The sequence below is a fragment of the Osmerus eperlanus genome, chromosome 1, assembly GCF_963692335.1.
Source record: "Osmerus eperlanus chromosome 1, fOsmEpe2.1, whole genome shotgun sequence".
NCBI classification, from domain to species: Eukaryota; Metazoa; Chordata; class Actinopteri; order Osmeriformes; family Osmeridae; genus Osmerus; species Osmerus eperlanus.
The window spans coordinates 6,486,142-6,506,924 of record NC_085018.1 but is presented as its reverse complement, the minus strand read 5'-3'; the positions used below and the strand labels follow the sequence as shown (position 1 = coordinate 6,506,924).

At 38.3% G+C, this 20,783-nt stretch overlaps 2 protein-coding genes across 2 annotated transcripts in view; one reads left to right on the top strand and one right to left on the bottom strand.

The window, feature by feature from the left end:
• LOC134017173 (protein phosphatase 1 regulatory subunit 15B) overlaps positions 1 to 20,783 on the bottom strand; it is a 598,478-nt gene that overhangs the window by 558,957 nt on the left and 18,738 nt on the right. The gene's annotated exons all lie outside the window — the stretch shown is intronic.
• On the top strand, positions 18,043 to 20,760 carry LOC134028905 (uncharacterized). Its single transcript, XM_062473193.1, has 7 exons — positions 18,043 to 18,342; positions 18,461 to 18,575; positions 18,731 to 19,002; positions 19,092 to 19,244; positions 19,625 to 19,842; positions 20,343 to 20,457; positions 20,624 to 20,760. The coding sequence occupies exons 1-7, from the start codon at positions 18,156 to 18,158 to the stop codon at positions 20,758 to 20,760; spliced, it is 1,197 nt and encodes a 398-aa protein (XP_062329177.1). The 5' UTR covers positions 18,043 to 18,155.

Below are 20,783 nucleotides of genomic sequence, written 5' to 3'. Positions count from 1 at the left end.
CTAGGATAGCTAGCTAGCGGATCATTCAGAGACAACGAATTTCTAGATTATAGCTAGAGCTAGCTAACGACGTTAACGAGGAACGCCCATTGTTTTTTTACTTAAAGGAGTATCACTTAATGTTTTGATTTGCAGACAACAGGGGTAATGATTATGAATGAAAAGGAGATGAAAGTTGTATGTCACTTACCGTTAAATCTAGTGAAGAATGAACATTTTGAGAAAGGTTCCATAAACGGTCGTTGAAGTTCAAATAACCCTCACGTGAATGAAATAGCACCCTTTTTAGGCAAAAAGTTATATCTCCTTGGCTCCATGGTTCTATATAGCACCCCAATGAACCCTTTTTTCTAAGAGTGTATGATGGAAAAAATGACGGCATCACTACAATTGAAAACTGACCTTTTTAATCAGAGATGGCACATGGTTAAAGAATATTTCAATCTGTAAATTTATTTTTATTTTTTTAATTATTATTATTATTATTTGTTTTCATATATACATTATATATTTCATATCATTATATGGCTGTATATTATTGTATCATGTTTGTGGAGATGTGAACATCCATATTAGGTACAGCCATATACAGAATATTTTTATTTATTATTATTTTTCTCTGTATTACTCTTGTTATTTTATCATTCGTCTCAGGTAATGTTCCTTTTGTCTTGTTCTGTGAAAAACAAATAAAAAGTAAAACAAAAAAAACAAAAAAAAGATGTTCAAATATGTATTTAAACTACTTCATTAGTTTAAACAGCTTACTAAGTACAGAGGAGAACATATGATTTTGTTCATTGAATCATAATTTTGTTTATTGGTTTGCTAAATCTATATTTCTTCAGTTTCTTCACAACCCAAATGCGCTTTTTTGAGTGGGTTAGGGTTTCTGAGTGGACAGCATGTGGAAAAAAGTGGGAAAAAGTGGAAAAAAGTATTGTGAAAAAATGTGTGTATAAAATAAATGATGTTCAACTTAATTTTTGTATGACTAAAGAGGAATAAAAAGCACTTGAAATTTTTTTTTCCTAACGAAGGTTGTCATAATTGGGTGTGCTTTGCCTTCGGCAAGGGCACAACCTTTGTTCTCTCACATATATCTTATTAGTGTGTTTGCTGCAAGCAAAAACACTATTGTTATTCTGCATACTTATTAGTGTGTTTGCTGCAAGCAAACTTCTAAATTACTTTTTTTTTTCTCCCACTTTTTTCCTACTCCTTTCACACCGTTTAAGCTAGAAACACCGTTCAAACTTCATTTGATAAAGTCTGAACTGCTCTAGTGTGCTGTTACTTTTCTCATTGATAACTTTTAAAGTCTGTCATGCACTGACAGAACTGTTTCTCACCGCGTCAAATTTTGACACTGTTTAACATTTTCCTTGCCTGAATATGCGTAGTTTTTCAAATAATAGACCTGAACTGTTTATACCATTTTGAAGACAAGAAGTAGGGCTTTCTAATTATATAAATATTTGTATGATTATGTTAGGCAAATCATCCTTTATCAAGACGATTTCACGGAGCCATTCTGACAAAAATCTTCTCCATAGGCGACGGAGAAGATTGCATAAGCACATAGAGCACATAAAATGAGGTTTTTAGAAAACCTCATTTTTAACCACTTTAACTACAAGCTAGAGGACAGGTTAGCGTGTATGAAATGTGCGCAATTTTGTCGTGAATTCAGAACAGCAGATTTAAGATAGACTATTTTGTTTATAAGTTATGACCACTTAAGTGATGAGTGGGATAACGCAATTCCAAGCTAGCGCGATGGCTCTCCATAACTAAAAACGGTTCTACTTTTTTCCACAATCAAATGGGAAATTGGCCAAACAAGGTATGTACATTGAGCTTAAAGTGTACATAATCTAGCTAGATCATTTTTCTTTAAGCAGCCAAACCGGGGTCACGAAAGGTTTACTGGAGCTGGCGTTACTACGAACAAAGGCTTCGTAACTGAAACGTGTTTACTTTTAGTTGACGATATTGAACACAGATGTTAAGAAACTTGTCGTTCCTCTAAATATCTTCTCCGTTTTCAATTTGAAGCAGTAAATCTAACAGTAGGAATTCTCCTACGACATCCGCTCGTTCCGCTTTGACAAATATGTTTTCTCAGTCCACCATACATTAGACGAGCTAATTTTCGAGCACTTTCAATACAAGATACAGGCCATGTTAGAGTTGATATGACTATATACATAATTGTGTGGGCAATGTAGAACAGCAGACAATTTTGAAATATGATCTTTTGTTTTCAAGTTATGGCCATTCTATTGACGAGTGCTTACAACGCTAGCTATGACTGTCATCATAGCTGCCATAGAACGGCGAAACCAGGTCACATAGCTAGCTACGTCTATCGTTCGTTACCTACAAACAAATGCTTTGTAACAGTATTTACTTTTTATCGGCGATATTGACAACAGAGGTTAAGGAACTTGTCTGTAATCAAAATATCGTCTCCGTTTTCAATTTGAAGCAGTAGATCTAGCTTACTGTAGGAAATCTCCCATTGAATCCTCTCTCTAGCTTCGCTTCGGCTAAAGATGGACGACGATGATGACCATGCATGCATTATTCACGCCTACAGTACGGTGTTCTGTACAAATACCACTTTGACATACATGATCCGCTGGCTAGATGTAACATAATCTTATCTACTACCCACAATAGTTCAGCCTTTTTGCAGCAGCATTTTAATCAGAGTTAGAGTAGCTTTTGCAGTTGCACAACAAAGTCACGTAATGTGACGAGATTGAATTTAAAAGTATTAAAAAAACTCACCAGGGACAACGACAACATCGGCAAACCTGCACCATGGATTATTATATTTATGTCATCTTTAAATTCAGTGTCTGAACAGGACTGGTTGTGCAGGTACACATGATTAGTTTCTCCTCCATCTTGATACTGAAACCTAGATTCTAGGTTAGAAATGTTGACAATGACCAACGGTTGCTACGTTACAAGAAACAAGGAATCAATCCGATTGGCCAACGCTCTTCACTGTTCCAACTTTTTTCTGTTTCTACGTCTTTCAATTATTAATACTTTTCAGAATCGGTTTTATTCGCCAAGAAACTTCACACAGACAAGGAATTTACTGTGGCAGGAAGGTGCACACATTAAACATATAAGAATCTTAAATAAGAAGTGTGATTTTTACAAGCCTAGATTGGCAATTTTTACAAGCCTAGGTTCCCTCGTCTTAGGCTTTGAGGAAACTGTCATTAGGCTATTTAATTCATGTTTCATCAAAATATAAGTTATGTTGTGCTGCACTTTAGAGCCTATACGATTAGTATGTCATGCTACTCGTAAAATCCGAATGATTGCAAGAAAATAGACGTACTTTGGAGCTGCACTTGAAAAACGATGTTGATGTTGTGCTACACTGTCCTATTATCGGAATGAGGGTAATATGTGAATTATGTTGTAGTTGCGACTGCTGTTGTCACTGTCTGGTAAAAGCGAGCATCGTCTTTTGTATTCATTTGTACGAATCACTTTTAGTAGAACCATTCACTTCTGATTCTTGATTACGTTGTACTTGCTGTTATAGGTATACTTACTAAATGCACTATATGCCAATTCATTGGCATATAATCGTCTGGTAAATGAGTATAGCTACATTATTTTACAAATGTAGGCTATATAAAAAGGCCCCTGCTCACAGGTCCCTCCTACCAGAATTCAACTTCTATTTCCCTCTCAGTAAACTACTTTCCACACAACTGTTTTGTGTTTACAATCATATCCATTTTATAGATCCTGCTTCCCACAGCCTAGTTTGTGTCTTCTAACTTGCAATGTACAGTGCTTGGTTTTAGTACCTGATAAGCCAAGCCTGGACCTTCCCTTTGTGAATGGCTAGTGAAAAACATCTAATAAATGATGACATTTTGATTGGTTCCATCACATTTATTTTAAACAAAAAACTATAATGATATATTTAACAAAAGGTAGAAAAAAAGAAAGAAAGTGATCATTTAAATAAGAGTTTTAACAAGTTTGAGGCTTGATCATGAAAACAGGTCAGGGATGTTTACGGCAGGCAGCATTTTGGGTAAACATTAAGATTAATTTGTGGAATGATAATGAATGATCAAACATTAGGAATGGCAAAAACTGTCACTGTCACCTATAATAACATTACCACTTATACAAAGAAATACCAATGCTTCATTATAAATGTGTCTAGTAGTGAAAAAAGTATTGTATTCAATACCAGTTGACAAGCTATTACCCAGTTAGTGTCGCCATCCAGATTGTCCACATCCCCGCATAGTTGGGGGGTGTCAGATTTTATAGTCCCAAGATATGAGGGGGGGAGGATTTCGGCAGGTATGAAAAACAGTGTTGCCAAAATCCTACTCCCCCAGTGAGTTAAAAAGAAATACTGAATTGCTGCCTCATTAAATAGTTGATTCAAATAGCAGTTGGTTTTTAGGATTGTTAAATTGGTGAGGTAGCGTGCGAGATAATGAGAACTCATACACATTAGCCTACTGCAATGCATACAAGGTGAAAATAATGGGACATTTAGTTGTATTAAACATGTATAAACACAGCCCTATTTGAACATTTCAGGGAATTCAGTTTTATTATACTGTTTCTAAAATGCATTGTGAAATGCATTGTAGTGCAAATGCGACGTTTCACAACTGATTACGTAGGATAATGTCTGCGGATTGAAAAACATCTGATTGCTGTTCTGCTACAGGGCAAACTGTTAACTCCTTAATGGAGAAAGTGTTTGTCATTTCACTAACAGAGTTACAAAATTAATCTGAGTTGTGGGTTTTATAAGAAGCATATTATCAATCTGCAGATTAGAGAGAATGTTTAAATAACACAACGACTTAAAATGAAGTCTCTGAGGATAGGACGGTGTTGATAGTGAATAGAGAAAACAAATATTACATGATTTATTCAATATATTTTATTTTAGGATATGGATGAGCATTGGCAACGGCAACTGTCAATTACTTGAAATGACCATTCAGAAGCAAGTTGTCGCTTGTGAACAGCTAGTTTTCAGAGTCAATCGGCCAATCAAAAATGATGCACTTTCCATTGTATTTTATTATTTCACCATATAATTTGTAACGGCACTTAATTAGTTGATTCTGATCTGAGAAATAATATCTGATTGTATTCATTTGTTAAAACATGATCTTAGTCATGTAAAAAATGTTCTTTCAGTTTGAGGTTTACCTGGAAAACTGTAACAGAAAGGAGTCACACATCACGTCTTCAGCACAACAGGAAGGTGAGTCAAACACAAACATACAATGTGTTACAATATTTATGACACCCCTTGGAAACAATGAGTGAAAAGTGTTAACTTGTTTTGTTTTTTTGTATTAACTTTGTTGTAATTCAGATAAATGTCTGATACACACACATACAGACACATACTACATCAATAGAGGGCTGGGGTTAAACCCCAGATGGACCCTAAAACATGTATTTCTGTCAGAATCTATTTTAGAGAGAAGATGAAAAGGAGGCAACCTCCATTAACAGACTCCGGAGTCAGGCGGAGGGCACGCTTTGCATTAGAAAAACGACTCCATGACATTGCAGACGACTCTCAGTTACCAGAACAGGCGGTAGAAAACAGGGCAGACCCATGTGTTAACACCAATGACAGCGATGGCAACCATGATTGTGACTCTACTCAGGTTGAGGATGACAATTCAGATGACCATCACACAGACATAGAATGGGGGGAAGAAGAAATGGTTTCTGAGTCTGATGCTGACACTGATGAAGAGCATGTGAGCCTTTTGGACAGCTTAGCCAATTGGGCTGTACAGTTCAGTATTTCTTTGGTCGCGCTCACAGCCCTCCTTACCCTGTTGAGGGTATTCCACCCAGAACTGCCAAAAGATGCTAGGACTGTCCTCAAAACTGAAATTAATTACAAAATACAAGAAAAATGTGGTGGGTTGCATCATCATACAGGTATCTTGGCAGCGCTTCGTAACACCTTATCTCAACATATACGCAATGTTGCTGATGGCTTTAAATTCAAGCTGCAGATTGATATTGATGGGTTACCACTGTTTAAAAGCACAAATATTCAGTTATGGCCTATTTTAGGACTTCTGTTAAGTGTTCCAATGAAGGAACCTGTTGTCATAGGCATTTTTTGTGGCAGTAAAAAACCTTATCCAGCTGAAGAATTTTTGCGAGACTTCACATGTGAGTTACAACAGCTACAGAGAGGTTTTGATTTCAGTGGGAAAAAAGTGTTCCTTGAACTGGTTTCTGTTGTGTGTGATACACCTGCTAGGGCATTTGTAAAAAACACAAAGGCTCACAATGGATATCACGGATGTGATAAATGTTCCCAGTGTAATGGTGGAAATTCAAGCGGCACTGTGTAGATCTGAGTAGTCAAGAGATGTGGGTTTATTACAATTTATTTTGCTTATACAGATCATGATTTAACAAAGTACTTTGTGATCAGTCATAACGAAGGAGGTGCTAGCCACAGGTCGTTCGCCAGAGTGATGAAAAACAATCATAAAACCCTGCCTTATATAAACTTTAGATCAAATGATTCCTCTGAACTCTGTTGATTGGTCAGCACTGCTCAGTGACAGTTTGACTTATCAAGTTCCCACGGTTCTTTAATGTGGCCTCTCTCCCCAAACCAGTAGATAGTAAAACCACAGGAGTTCACCAGTCAAATGGTCAACTGTCCTTTGTGTGGGCCACTTCAAACAAGTCTACAGGAAGGGTCAGAGCAGTTTGATCAGTTAACAATACAGTTGAATCCACATTGTCTCCAGACCAGCCGTCTCTTCCCCCCAGGTGTCATAAACTGCAAATGGCATCTCTACCAAATGGAGTTGACTCTTCTTAGACTTCCGTTCCTCATATATGAAACACACACATTATAACTGTATTCCAAAATTTCCATGACAATGCCACAAATTTTTTTTTTTACAATAGCATAACCCCAAACAATTAATCAAGAAAAATTAAATTCAAACATTAACATAAGAAATGCTAGTCTCAAGACAAAACCCATTGTACCCCGTACACCACAAAGTCCAGGTTGTCGGAACGGATGCCATCTTCAGTTGGCTTGTAGACAAACTTCTTTCAGTCAGTGTAGTCGACTTTCAACCAATTTCAAACGACGATCAAATTGCTCAGGGCAACTTTCAACGACACTGCACTTCGCGTACAGCTCGGAAATTTCCTTGGTACTACGCAGAACGCGTATCCTCTGCTTCCGTCTCCAGACAAGGTGCACGCTTGCAATGGTTAGCGTGTATCCACGTTGCTCTCCCCTCCGATCTTAACCGCCGGATTAGTCGTCAGGAGAATCTGGTATGGCCCCGTCCACCTTGGGTTTTACCAGGCGTTTCAGGTCCTTCACCACGATCCAGTCCTCTGGTATCAAATCATGCAGCGGTCCAGTCATAGGAATAGCCTCCTTCACCTGCCTGTGAATCTCACACAAAATAGACTCCAAAAAGGTTGCACAGTGATAAACAAGCACATTCTCACAGAGGTCAGTTAAAGGTAACTGACTTCTTGTCGTCTGACTTAGTCTTCAAAGTTCTGTTCTCTCATTCAACTGAAGTGATTAACACAATGTTGAATCCTATCAACACCAAAATAACTTCCTTAAACAAGTGTGACCCATTATCATTACATAACATCAAAGAAAAATCCCATCGAAAATAATCTAAATTAACAAAAGCTTGATCACTGAGCCCCTGAGAAGTCTAAAGCTTCTTCCCATCCAACAACCATCAAAACAGTATCACTTCTCCAAAAATTGAACTCTACAAAATCCATCTATCAATACCCAAATAGTTTCTATAACCTTAACTGTGAAGCTTATCGTGTTTAAATTCCTTTTCTCATAATACTTGTCCCACATATGAAATACTGACAAAATGACTATGCATCCATTACAAATCCTCTTGTATGCAAAAATAATGCATTCTTGATATCACACAAACTGTAGAGGCATGATCTTTCCATGTGTTAACTTAGCAAAATCTCAAGATAAATGTTTTATGCAGACCATATAACCTCCATTTTTTATTCTCATATCCTTCCTTTTTCCAAAACGCATTTTCTTGTGGATTAGTCCAAGTTCGAATCTCCATTCCACCATTCCTTTCTCCATCTGTCCGCTGTATTCTGTAATTCTTATCAAATATACTCAAACAAAACAACATTCTCACTCTGGGTTAAATACAGTCCAATATTTTCAACTCAGCAATATCATATCAAACCCTCACAATCCTATCACAAATCCAAACTACTGAAACTAAATTCATAAAACCATAAAACCCCCATAGTCACTCTCTGTTTGGATCAGTCAGTCATCAGTCAGTCATAAATTCCTAAACGTCATCTCTTCCTCTCTAAGAAGCCTGCGCTTCCCTTAAAGAATCTGTAACAAATGTTGTATCAAGGTCACACAACAATTTTCCTCAAAAGAGTCCTGTAAGCCCAAATTTGTCAAGTTAGGCTCATCCGGACATAGCAACATCATCTCATCACTTCCTGTAAACATACGTATCAAAAACATATTCTAGTTAGTTCATCAATGCATTCAGGCAATCCAGAAACTGCTCCAGCTAGTATCAGCACTAGCATTTTCCCTGTGGAATAATCATAATTGTTAGAGTGAATTCCACATTTGCATAAAGCAAGTTGTGGCCCAGATCAAACTAAGAAACTTCCTGTTTCCATACCTTTCCCAAAATCATATGTAACACCAATGATGTATTTAACTATCAGTAAATATTTTAACTCTTTTCCCTTTTATGAATTAACAAGCTTACACTGAAGCAACCAACTATTGAACCAATTTGTATAAAATAAAACTATTTTTGAAAACAACCAAATTACCCCATCTTTTAGTCTCATATTATCTTTTCTTATAAAAAAAAACCTTTAGGAACAGTTCAAATGAATACCTTTACATTTCAGATTCCCTTTTAAAAAAATTTTCTGTATTTAAATTCACCAAATCAACTCTCTCTTTTTCCAAGACATGTAGAAAACCAGCATCACTACCCTAAACCAGAATTTAATCTGTATGATTCCAAAATAAAACATAGACCATAAAATGTTCTTAATGTAACCATTAACCAAACTTATACCCCATCTATATTTCTATATAGGTTAGATAGGTAGAACTTCATAACTTGCTTTGGCTGCAGTCCAGAACAAGCTACTTCGTTCCAACCATCACACCACAATTTATCAGACTTAATGAGTCTTCCCGAATTATCTCAAAACCAAATGATCATAACCCTCTTTATGAACCAATACCATAATAAAACAACCTCATCACAGCCTAACTGTTTATCCCAAAACATTGTACCATGCCCTTAAGACAAAAGAAAATATAAACTCTCCCTTTTTCTTTTAAACCTTTAAATTCACAATTTAACATAAACCCGTAAAACAAAACCTTATTCTTTAACTCCTCAAAAGTTTTATCAAAGCATGTAACGTATACACCTTTGAATATTCCTATATTTACCAGCTATCTCAATTACTCTTTGTTAGTGAATCAACTCAAATAAACCATCGCGCATTTCAAAACTCAAATCAAACAAACAGCGCCCTCTGGAACAAAGCAAAAACTCTCAACCTTTTTTCTCTTTTTTTTAAACAACACAGATGGTTGGCGTTTACCATCTATTCACTTAATTTTGCTAAAGTATAACTTTTCCAATTCAATTAGAACTAATTTATGAACCAGGGTCTAATTTCTGCATTTTTATGGATACCATCACACACCACAGATGTTCCGCTCGTAAATACAAGTCCTGGTCTGAAAGGCTTCTACCTCCCTGTTTGGCTAGGATTTAGAACAAATGTTAAATCATACATTCGTAAACCACCAAACTTCGAATTCATCTAAACGGACACATCTTTCACCATTAATACTCACATAATTATGCAGAATTACACCCTCTGGGATCACCTTTGTAAGACTCAACGTCACGGGACTCTTTTAGCCCCCTTTCCTCGGAATTTCTGAAACTCATTTAAAATGTCCTCAAACATACAAAACCTTGTTAGCAAATGTCTCAAAATACTCATCACCCAACATATTTCAAAAATACCCAAATTAATATGTAAATTCGTTTCAAATTTATCTATTTCTCTAAATTTTCGTCTTAGTCAATTTCTCAATTTCCATCTGCGCATGCGTCATGCGGTTACTCATCCTGGATCTCAAATATCAAGCTGCAATTCCTTTACTAGCCTGTACCCGCCTGTCGGTCTGTTAGTTTATTAGCCAATGTCGTTGCCATAGTTGTAAATTCAACTTCCTGGACTCTCCTTTGTCTCAGGACAGAGCAAAATGCACTTCCTCCACGTTTTCACCATTAGCCATTAGCCAACAAAGTCACGGCCTAGATTTTCTTCCTCTCAGATCCCAGCTATCCTAGCAATTTGTAAAAGACTTGGTTCAACAGACAGCGGACTGGCAAATTCGCTAGAATCATGTCAGCCTTCGGATTTCTTTCTAGGGACAAGTCTACCCTCTTAAAACATGTAAAACAATTACCCATGGTTATATTTACAACAGAACCTCAATATTTACAATTCTATCAACTATTAGTACTATTTTAACTTCAACATAAAAATTAGGCCTTAACAATCGCGCTTCAGTCTCGACCTGGTTCCCCATGTATACACTTCAGTCCCTCGGACTGGCTCATTCTTTCTAATCACTTCTTCATAACCATTTACATATTTCTTTAACCCCTTCAGACCTGGCGTCCATTGGAATGGACATTGCATATTTCTGGGTCTAAACCAATAGAAAATCTGTGATTTCATTATTTGAATGATGCTTATCATTCATTGGTTTTTTATTATCCAATCACAATGGTGCAATGACCTTTGACTTGATCTGAGAGCGCTTCAGACATCAGACAAGACAAGCATGGCTCTGAAGCTCGAGAGAGGGAGGAGTAAGTGCCTATATTTAATTAAAAATGTTAATTAATGTTCATGCTAGCCTAATACATTTTCTCTCAGCATAATTTTAACCATTTCAAGTGTTAATATTTCAAGTTATTTTGACAATATTCCATTTAATTATGTTACAGGATTTTTTAAAAGTTTAATGTCCATCCCAATGGACATCGGGAGTCAAGAGATATTAGCCAGCACACATTTAGTCAGTGTCTACATGCAAAGAAAAAAAATACCTATAAGCATTTCATAGCTAAACTATGACTTCACAATTGATTTATATTGTATATATATGTGTATATTAGGTATATAACCCATTTTATCACACATGTGCTTTTAGAGTATAAAGTCGCAGACTTCCTAGATCACCTTGTAAATGGAGAGTTATCTGATCTTGACTGCTTGGATTCAGGAAATGAGGAAGATAAGAGCAGGAATGAGATAGAGGGTAAGTGTAGATGTTGAGAGTATAGTACAAAGTTGTATGCCTTATATAATATGTAAATTGCATAAAATATGAGTGAGACTATGGAAAAATAGTTATAAATCGAATTGTTTTGTTATTGGATAGGACGAGGGAGAGAGAAAAGTGACAGTGAAGAGGTTCCATGCATGCTTGAACTTGAGGTGGAAGCTGAGGTTGAGATAGAAGAAAGTGTAGTGAGAGAGGATCAGGAAGAGATTACTGTGAACAGAGAGGAAGATGTCCATGAGCAGATTACAGTAACCAGGAAGGATGAGATAAAGTGGCGCCATAGGCCATTCACCACAATCATTGATACTTCCTTTGAGAATCATCTCATTTATGACCGACATCCCATGAGCCCATACGAATACTTCAAACCGTATGTACCAGATGAACTCTTCGATCTGATGTCTGACAGCACCAACATCTATGCAATGCAAAGTGGCACACTAGGTTTCAAACCCACCAGTTCAGGAGAACTCAGAACCCTCATTGGTCTCCACCTTGCTATGGGCGTGATGAAAATGCCAAGAGTCTCCATGTACTGGGAAGCCGGGATGGACATTGGTATTTTTTTCGTAACACTATGATCCGTGACAGATTCTTCCAGCTTCGGTCACATTTGCATTTGGTTAACAATTTGGAGAGGCCAGCAGAGAACAATGACGTGTTTTATAAGGTACGTCCTCTCTATGATGCCCTGCGCAGGAGATGCTTGGAGCTTCCACTAGAGGAAAACCTTTGTGTTGACGAACAAATGGTGCCATTTCGTGGAGCTCTCTCCGTCAAGCAGTATGTTAAAGGCAAGCCACACCCTTGGGGGGTGAAATTATACTTCCTGTGTGGGAAAAGTGGCATGGCCTATGACTTCCTGCTGCATCAAGGGGCTACAATGGAAGTGTCAGAGCAGTTGAAGACGCAGCTAGGACTTGGAGCTGGAGTGGTGTACCATCTCTGCCAGCGCATCACAGAGGCCAACCACAAATTGTATTTTGACAATTATTTCACGTCATACAATATTCTGGAACTGCTGGCTGAGAGGAAAATTCATGCCGCTGGAACAGCAAGGATCTGTCGCTTTGCCAACCCTCCTCTACAGTCCGACAAAGTGATGACAAAAATGCCACGAGGAAGCTGCGATGAAGCTGTAAGCCGTGATGGTAAGGTCGCACTGGTCAAATGGTTTGACAGCAGATCAGTTGTCATGGCCTCCAACTTTGTTGGTGATGGCAGGATGGATGAGGTGCAGCGGTGGGATAAAAAGCAGAAAATATTTTTGAAAATGTCCCGTCCAGAGGTGGTCAAGCTGTACAATGAAGCGATGGGAGGTGTTGACCTGCTTGATCAACTTGTCAGTCTGTACCGCACAGAAATTCGGTCAAGAAAGTGGACCCTGAGAATGATCACACATGCTTTTGATCTGGCTGTGGTCAACAGTTGGCTGGAGTACAGGCTGGATGCCAAGAGGGCCAATCTCCAGACAAAAGACACCCTGGATCTCCTCCATTTCAAGATGAATGTGGCCCGGTGTCTGGTGAGTGTCCATAAACCAGTGGCAGCAAAACGTGGAAGGCCCAGTATGTCTCCAGAGCCACAACCACATGCCCACAGACCACGAGTTCAAGATGCAAGACCTCTACCTGAAGTGCAGTATGATATGGTTGACCACATGCCAAATTATGATGAGAAGACAGAGGCCACCAGGTGCAAGAGGCCATACTGCACAGGAAAAACACGTGTATTCTGTGACAAATGCAACATCCACCTTTGCTTTGTGCAACACCGAAACTGCTTTAAGGCTGCTCATCGCAAATGAGAGAATATATGGGAAAATCCTGGAGATGTATTTTTGTTATTTTCCATTTGTTTAATAGTTGTGTGATCTGTTATTAGCTTACAATATTAAAAGTATAACAATAAGATAAGATAATAAGATAATAATCAACTTAATTGTGTTTGGAGGTTCCACTTTTACATGATTCCTATGTTAAAAACATGGCCTATGTAAAACTAAGTTTTCATAGCGTTTTACGCTCATTTAGTCCTGGCGTCCATTGTAATGGACATGAAAAAATACCAATAAAAACATGAGTTTTGAAAAAAGTTTTTTTTCCCCTTTATTTCTATGCTATAAAGGAGTAAGAAGCAACTAGGAACAATTTTTTTTGCCCAGCAGAAAAAAATCAGGTCTGAAGGGGCTAAACAACAGTAACATCTGTGAACTCCCACAAAATTTAAAATTAAAACCATCGAACATTTCCAGACATAAACAAAAATATTCCTTAAACAACGTAATCATTTCCGTTTGAACACATAACTTTCTATAAAAGTTTCAATAACCCCGGGATTGTAATTCTTAAAATGAATACCGCTTTTGTTGCCAAAACTGGCCTTTTACCAATTATCCTACCCAAAAACTAAATTTCCAGCGTGTTATTCAATAACGAATCAAGCTCATAATATAGAAAATCGGTCTGTACATAATTTCCAAATCAAGAGTATGGCAACTCACAATATTTTCTTAAGTTTGACAAAGAAACAGAAACACACATCTGTTTTCCAACCAATATACTTCTCAATTCAACGTCAAATTCTCTATAAAATTAGTGATATTTTTTTTTGCACTCATGTTTGGGCCACTGCACGCAGAATGAGCTTCACTGAAAGAATCAACTTCCGCTAGGCTCAAGCGCATGCGCCTCTTTTCAAGTGGAGAATTCAGTCAAAGAATTAACATTAACATTAGCATTTTCAAAGCAGAATGTCTTCAAAAACAAATGCCTTCTGGCGGTAATCAGACCGATGTAAAGTCTAACATCAAACATATAATGGTTAACACAGAGTTGTAAAACAATATAACAAGTCAATCGTCTCTCCTCTACCAACAGTGTCATAACCGATAAACATTGTACGCCACCATTTCGGAACTCAACTTCCGGTCACGAACCCCTCTGATTTTGCGAGAGTTCGCTCACAATTTCCAGAAAACTTTCAACAAAGATGACACATCTCCGGACATTCACGTACATTTTGCTCAAATTCCCACAATTAAAGCACGCATTTTGGATTGACCTTACCTAGCAATTCGTGTTGGCCTACATGTTTTTCAACAGCATGTCAACACGCTCTGCATCAGCTTTGACCATAGCCCACAACACGCTTATTCCAAACACAACAGGGACTCAAACCCTTTGTTCCGGAGAGGACTTTAACCTCTCCTTCTTTGAAACACAATGGCAATTGCAAGTCAAGGCACAAGCTTCAATCTTTGCGGGAATCCAAAGCAAATTTATAAAGATGGCAGATGTCAGAAGATACCTGACCTATCTCCATCCAATCAGAAAAAGCTCTCCAATCAGGCTAAAATCTATTCTTTTCTCCACTTAAAAAAAACTGTGTATCTATTTCTCTCCACGAACCTATTTCGCAATACAATAAGGTCCTTAAAACAAAACGACCCCACAATCGAAAATCCACATTTATCAATCCATATTTGCATTTGCAATAAACATAAATATCGTTACCATACTTTTGTTTCATGTAATCGATGTTTGGACAGGTCAATTCTGCCTCCAGACCATTCATTTTTAGAATTACAATCCATAAACGATAACCAACAACGGAAAATAAAGACACAATTACCCCTTTTCTTTTCTAAAAACAATTAAATTCCGACTTCACAACTTTCAATGAAAATAACTGCACAATCATAAATTACAAATATTCAAACCGAAAAATAATTAAAGTTTTGAAAAATAATAAAAATTTTGATTTTTGTAATTTGTATATAGGTTGAATAATAGACACCATTAGTTACTCATACTTCTTTCAACCTCAAAAAACATAACTTGTAATTAAAACAAAAAATGAACACGCGTGTTGCAAACTTAAAACCTCTACTTTGAAATTTCACAGGGCTATACTTCCTAACCTTTTTTTTTTCTTTGTTCTCCACCTTCAGGGACTCAAACCCTTTGTAAACACTCTCACTCACACAGCTGATTTCCTCACAAGTAAACTTTTCTCTCGGGACTTAGAATCACGTTTAGGCCGTTAATAAATAAGAACTGCACCAATGCCAATACAATTTCTCAAACTATCACTAACCCAACATATTCTAATCCTTAGGGTCTCAAAAAGACACATAACACGATATAACATGTGAATTTATCTCCCTCTATGTGTTTGTTCGTCAACAACACTACCTCTGTGTGTGTCCGTCGACACACTTCTGCAGACATTTTTTTACGACTTTCACGTAAAAGATAGGTTCAACAACATTACCTTATTAATTCGTACGACTTTACACGTACAGGACAGTTTTACCTCTGCCCAATTACTTACTTAACCGAATTATTGACAATAGCCTAAAAACACACATTTAGACAATTCAATATCACACAGTAACCAAAAGAATATCTCAACGGTTCTTTTGAAGACCCCGCGTCAGCCACAAAACGTCCAACGGGCGCCCCCCCTGGCCCTGCTGTCTCACGCATGGCGGAAGGAAAGGCAGCTTTTTGCCGGAAGATCAATTCGCCGAGGGGAGCCGCCTGCTGAACGCCGTAGACCAACGAGGATCCCCCTACTGGCCACCAAGTGTAATGGTGGAAATTCAAGCGGCACTGTGTAGATCTGAGTAGTCAAGAGATGTGGGTTTATTACAATTTATTTTGCTTATACAGATCATGATTTAACAAAGTACTTTGTGATCAGTCATAACGAAGGAGGTGCTAGCCACAGGTCGTTCGCCAGAGTGATGAAGAACAATCATAAAACCCTGCCTTATATAAACTTTAGATCGAATGATTCCTCTGAACTCTGTTGATTGGTCAGCACTGCTCAGTGACAGTTTGACTTATCAAGTTCCCACGGTTCTTTAATGTGGCCTCTCTCCCCAAACCAGTAGATAGTAAAACCACAGGAGTTCACCAGTCAAATGGTCAACTGTCCTTTGTGTGGGCCACTTCAAACAAGTCTACAGGAAGGGTCAGAGCAGTTTGATCAGTTAACAATACAGTTGAATCCACATTGTCTCCAGACCAGCCGTCTCTTCCCCCCAGGTGTCATAAACTGCAAATGGCATCTCTACCAAATGGAGTTGACTCTTCTTAGACTTCCGTTCCTCATATTTGAAACACACACATTATAACTGTATTCCAAAATTTCCACGACACCAGCCAGGTGTTTACATTAACAGACGAATGACTTACCCTTTAAATAATTACATGTTACGGACTGACTCATCATTTTCAGAGAGAGCTGATGAGGATCATCACCATGAAGGACCTCATGGATTTTCTAATTTAGATGTTGGTATGGTAACTCGGTTTCCCCTTGATTACATGCACCTTGCATGTTTAGGTGTAATGCGACGATTGCTAAACATTTGGCTGAGGGGCCCTTTGATGTTTCGTTTGTCCTCTAGTCTTGTTGACAGGATTTCAGAAAGTCTAACTCAGATGCGTAGGTATATACCAGCAGAGTTTGCAAGGAAACCACGATCCCCTCGAGAATTAGATCGTTGGAAAGCTACAGAGTTCAGACAATTTCTCTTGTATACAGGCCCTGTTGTTCTGGAACCATATTTAGACAGTAATTTCTATAACAACTTCATGTTGTTATCTACAGGTATTTCAATCCTTGTCAGTCCACAGCTCTGCTCTATGTATAGTAAATATGCAAACACGCTGCTCAGCACATTTGTTAGTCATTTTGGGGAGCTGTACGGCAGAGATGCCTTAGTGTATAATGTCCATTCCTTGGTCCACCTGTCTGCAGATGCAGATGTGCATGGTTGTTTGGACACTATCTCAGCTTTTCCATTTGAAAATTACCTTCATAAACTGAAGAGGTGTGTTAGAAAGCCTGAATTTCCTCTTGCTCAGGTAGTAAGAAGGTTATCAGAGGTTCAAAAGATCTGCAGCATTGGTTGTCAAGAGGGTCTAAGAAGGCAGCATTATGTTGGACCTGTTCCTGATGGCCTTCAAGCTGAAACACAGTACAGAGAGCTACATACTAAAGAATGGACAATGAAAGTGTCCACAGGCGATAATGTTTTTGCTATAGGCAGAGATATCTGTGTTTTACATAACATCACTCAATCTGTGGAAGGAATTTATGTAGTATTCAAAGTTTTCTCAAAAATGGAAAAGTTCTTCAACTATCCCATGGGCTCAGATTTTCTTAGAACATTCATTGTGTCTCAACCAACAGGCCCTTTTAAGGTAGCTAAAGTGTCAGACATCTCCTTTAAGTGTGTCCTCTTACCCTATAAAGATAGGTTTGTTGTCATGCCTTTTTTACACATGCATAGTGACAGGGCATAGTTGGAGTGGTGGGTATAAGGAGGGAGGGTGGGGAGTTTGAGTAGTGGGAGACTAATGACTAATAATAAGACAAATGACTGCCAAGACCAACCAGCACATTTACTCCAAATGAAAAAGGGCCCACAAAGGGTTCTGGATACTTGTGAATTTTAATGATGTAAGTATCTTCAACGAAAATGGTTGTTAAGACGTACAGAAACTAACTACAATAAGTGCACTCAATACGTGTTGAAAGTCAGACTCTAACAACAATACCTAACGACTACAAAGACAGACAATTAATGAATGGAAAACATTTTGGGTTATTATTTCCAAAGAAATTATGAAATAATGCTCATTTTAATCTGTAGCATTTTCTTTTTCAGATGTATATAGTTGTGGAATTTACTGAAACAAAAACAGTAAACATTATATCAGACTCGTGGTTTGAAGATGGTATGACTTGGTGGCCAAACTACAAAAGTGATGAACGCATCAATAGAGCTGTCCAAAAACGGGAGGAACCAGGACCAGACTGGAAACAGTATGATGTTCGAGTCCTTTTAAGAGCTGGTACGGAATCATTTAGAAAGTTAACTTAATAAGGCACTGAAATGATTAAATCATGAAATATTTGAAAGTTTACAGTTTATAATTTACTAACAATTCAGATTTTCAAAACTTTTATCAGGTGACTACATGAAGGCAAAAGAAAAGCTGAGGGTCTCACTGATCTGTAACACTTCAGAGTTACAAACTGATGACGAGGAACAAGTGATTATGAGGAAAAGAAAAAGTAAGCCAAGGTAAGAGAAAATCTGAGGGCCTCACTGATCTGTAACACTTCAGAGTTACAAACAGATGATGTTTTTAATTAGGATAAGTAATGAGCCAATGTTTTTCAATTCTAGTTTTTATGTTGCACATACCAGATTGTTATCTCTTTTGCTTTGCTTGTTAGGATCATTTTTGGTGATACAGACTCTGACAGTGAGGCAGATGAGTGGAACAAGAGAAGACGCACCTCCACTCCATTGCCTCCTATTCCTCCACCTACCCTCAATGAAGTTTGCCAGACCACTACTAGACCTCTGCCAGGCCCGAGGCATACTACAGCTCCTGCACCACTTGTCCCTAGCCCTCCACCTTACATTCTTCCAAGTCCTCCACACCACTTCTCTGCTGGACATCGTCCAGATTTGAGGAGGCAATCTGACCGTGGTTGTGACACAGGTAGGCCTACTTCAATAAACAATTTCATATCACAGGTCTTATCAAATGTCTTTGTTCTTAATGTGCTCAATTTACCTACCTGTCCTCAGCTCCAATGTCACTGGTTGACACCCCTACGCGTCTGCCCCCAAGTCCTGTGTGCCGGATCTCTGCCACCCCTCTGTCAGATGATGGCCAAGACCACCTTTTCGTCCCTAGCTTTAGACTGGGGAAGACCGGCACTGGACCTGTTCCTTGCTCTGGTACAATCATTTTAAAACAGACTGTGGCCATATAAATGGTTTAATAAGTCTATATGAAAAAATATTTGTACTTACATTATGTGCTCTTTGAAACTAAACCCTGGTCCTCGAGGGCTGCTGTCCTGCATGTTTTAGATGTTTCCCTGCTCCAACACACCTGATTCAATTAAATGGGTTGTTATAACGACGATTGATTCAAATCAGGTGAGCTGGATAAGGGAAACATCTAAAACATGCAGGACAGCAGCCCTCGAGGACCAGGGTTTGACACCCCTAATATATATCATACTTCATATGATAGATGGATAGATAATGAAGAGAGGAATAGCATGTAACAGCTAAAAGTAACACTTTTAATTGTTTCTTAACTCTTTCTGTAGCGGCTCAGCTGCACATCCTGACCCTGCTGGAACACATCAAGCAGCAGCAAATGCAACTTGCTGCCGCTGTCAACAGTCTTGCTGCAAGAGTGGGTACAGAAACTCCAGTGGCTGAGATGCCGGACAATATGAGTTTCCCACTGGCCACCATGTCTGAAGTGGAGGAGTTGGAGGAGTGGCTGAAAGACTCGAGGAATTCTCATGCTAAGCAAAACATGGTATAAAGCCAACAACCTCATTGTCTTTTTACATCATCACCTTTAAAGCGACATCCATCACTGCTGTTTAGTCCAGTGGTTCTCAACCCTGGTCCTCAAGTACCCCCTGTCCTGCATGTTTTAGATGTTTCCCTGCTCCAACACACCTGATTCAAATGAATGGGTTGTTATCTAGTTATGCAGAAGCCTGTTAACGACCATTCATTTGAATCAGATGTGTTGGAACAGGGAAACATCTAAAACATGCAGGACAGGGGGTACTTGAGGACCAGGGTTGAGAACCACTGGTTTAGTTTACTGGGTGTTAATATTGTTTAGCTGGTGTTGAGTGCAGGTTTATGTTCAGATAAACCCAGCATTTGATGCAGAATTGCAAACTTCATGGAGTTCACAAAGCAACATTTTTAGACCTGATTCCTTGAGCCAACAAAACTGTGCATAATTGTAGCAAATATTTTGTCTTTTGATCTAGAAGAAACCTTTTTTTTTTATCTTGTCAGATTTCTGCGCTTGGTGCTGTAGGAGGACAGAACACCAAGAGAATATCCTGGAATGTTCTATCAAAGATTTTCTCTGACACAGTGGCCAAAAGAATTAATTGGAAAGGAGTAAATGGCAAAAAATGATTCAAAGAAATGCTCACAAGAACTCTGTTAATAAGTAAGTATTGTAAAATACAGTAAAGTAGCTGTCAAAACAATGGAGAATTAGCTGGAATAAATGGAACATTCAGAATCTGTTAGTGACAGTTTATTAAGTGATGGACAATCTCCCTCAACAGAAGCTGTAAGGAAGAATCATCAGAGTGCACCGGACAGTGAGATTGACTCTTGCGCCATAAGATGGTTCAACCTGGCATCTGACCGGGGAGGCGGCCGCAAAGACAGGGCGATGGCCAAGGAGACATCAACCTCTTAAAGTTTGTGTCTTCTGTCTAACAT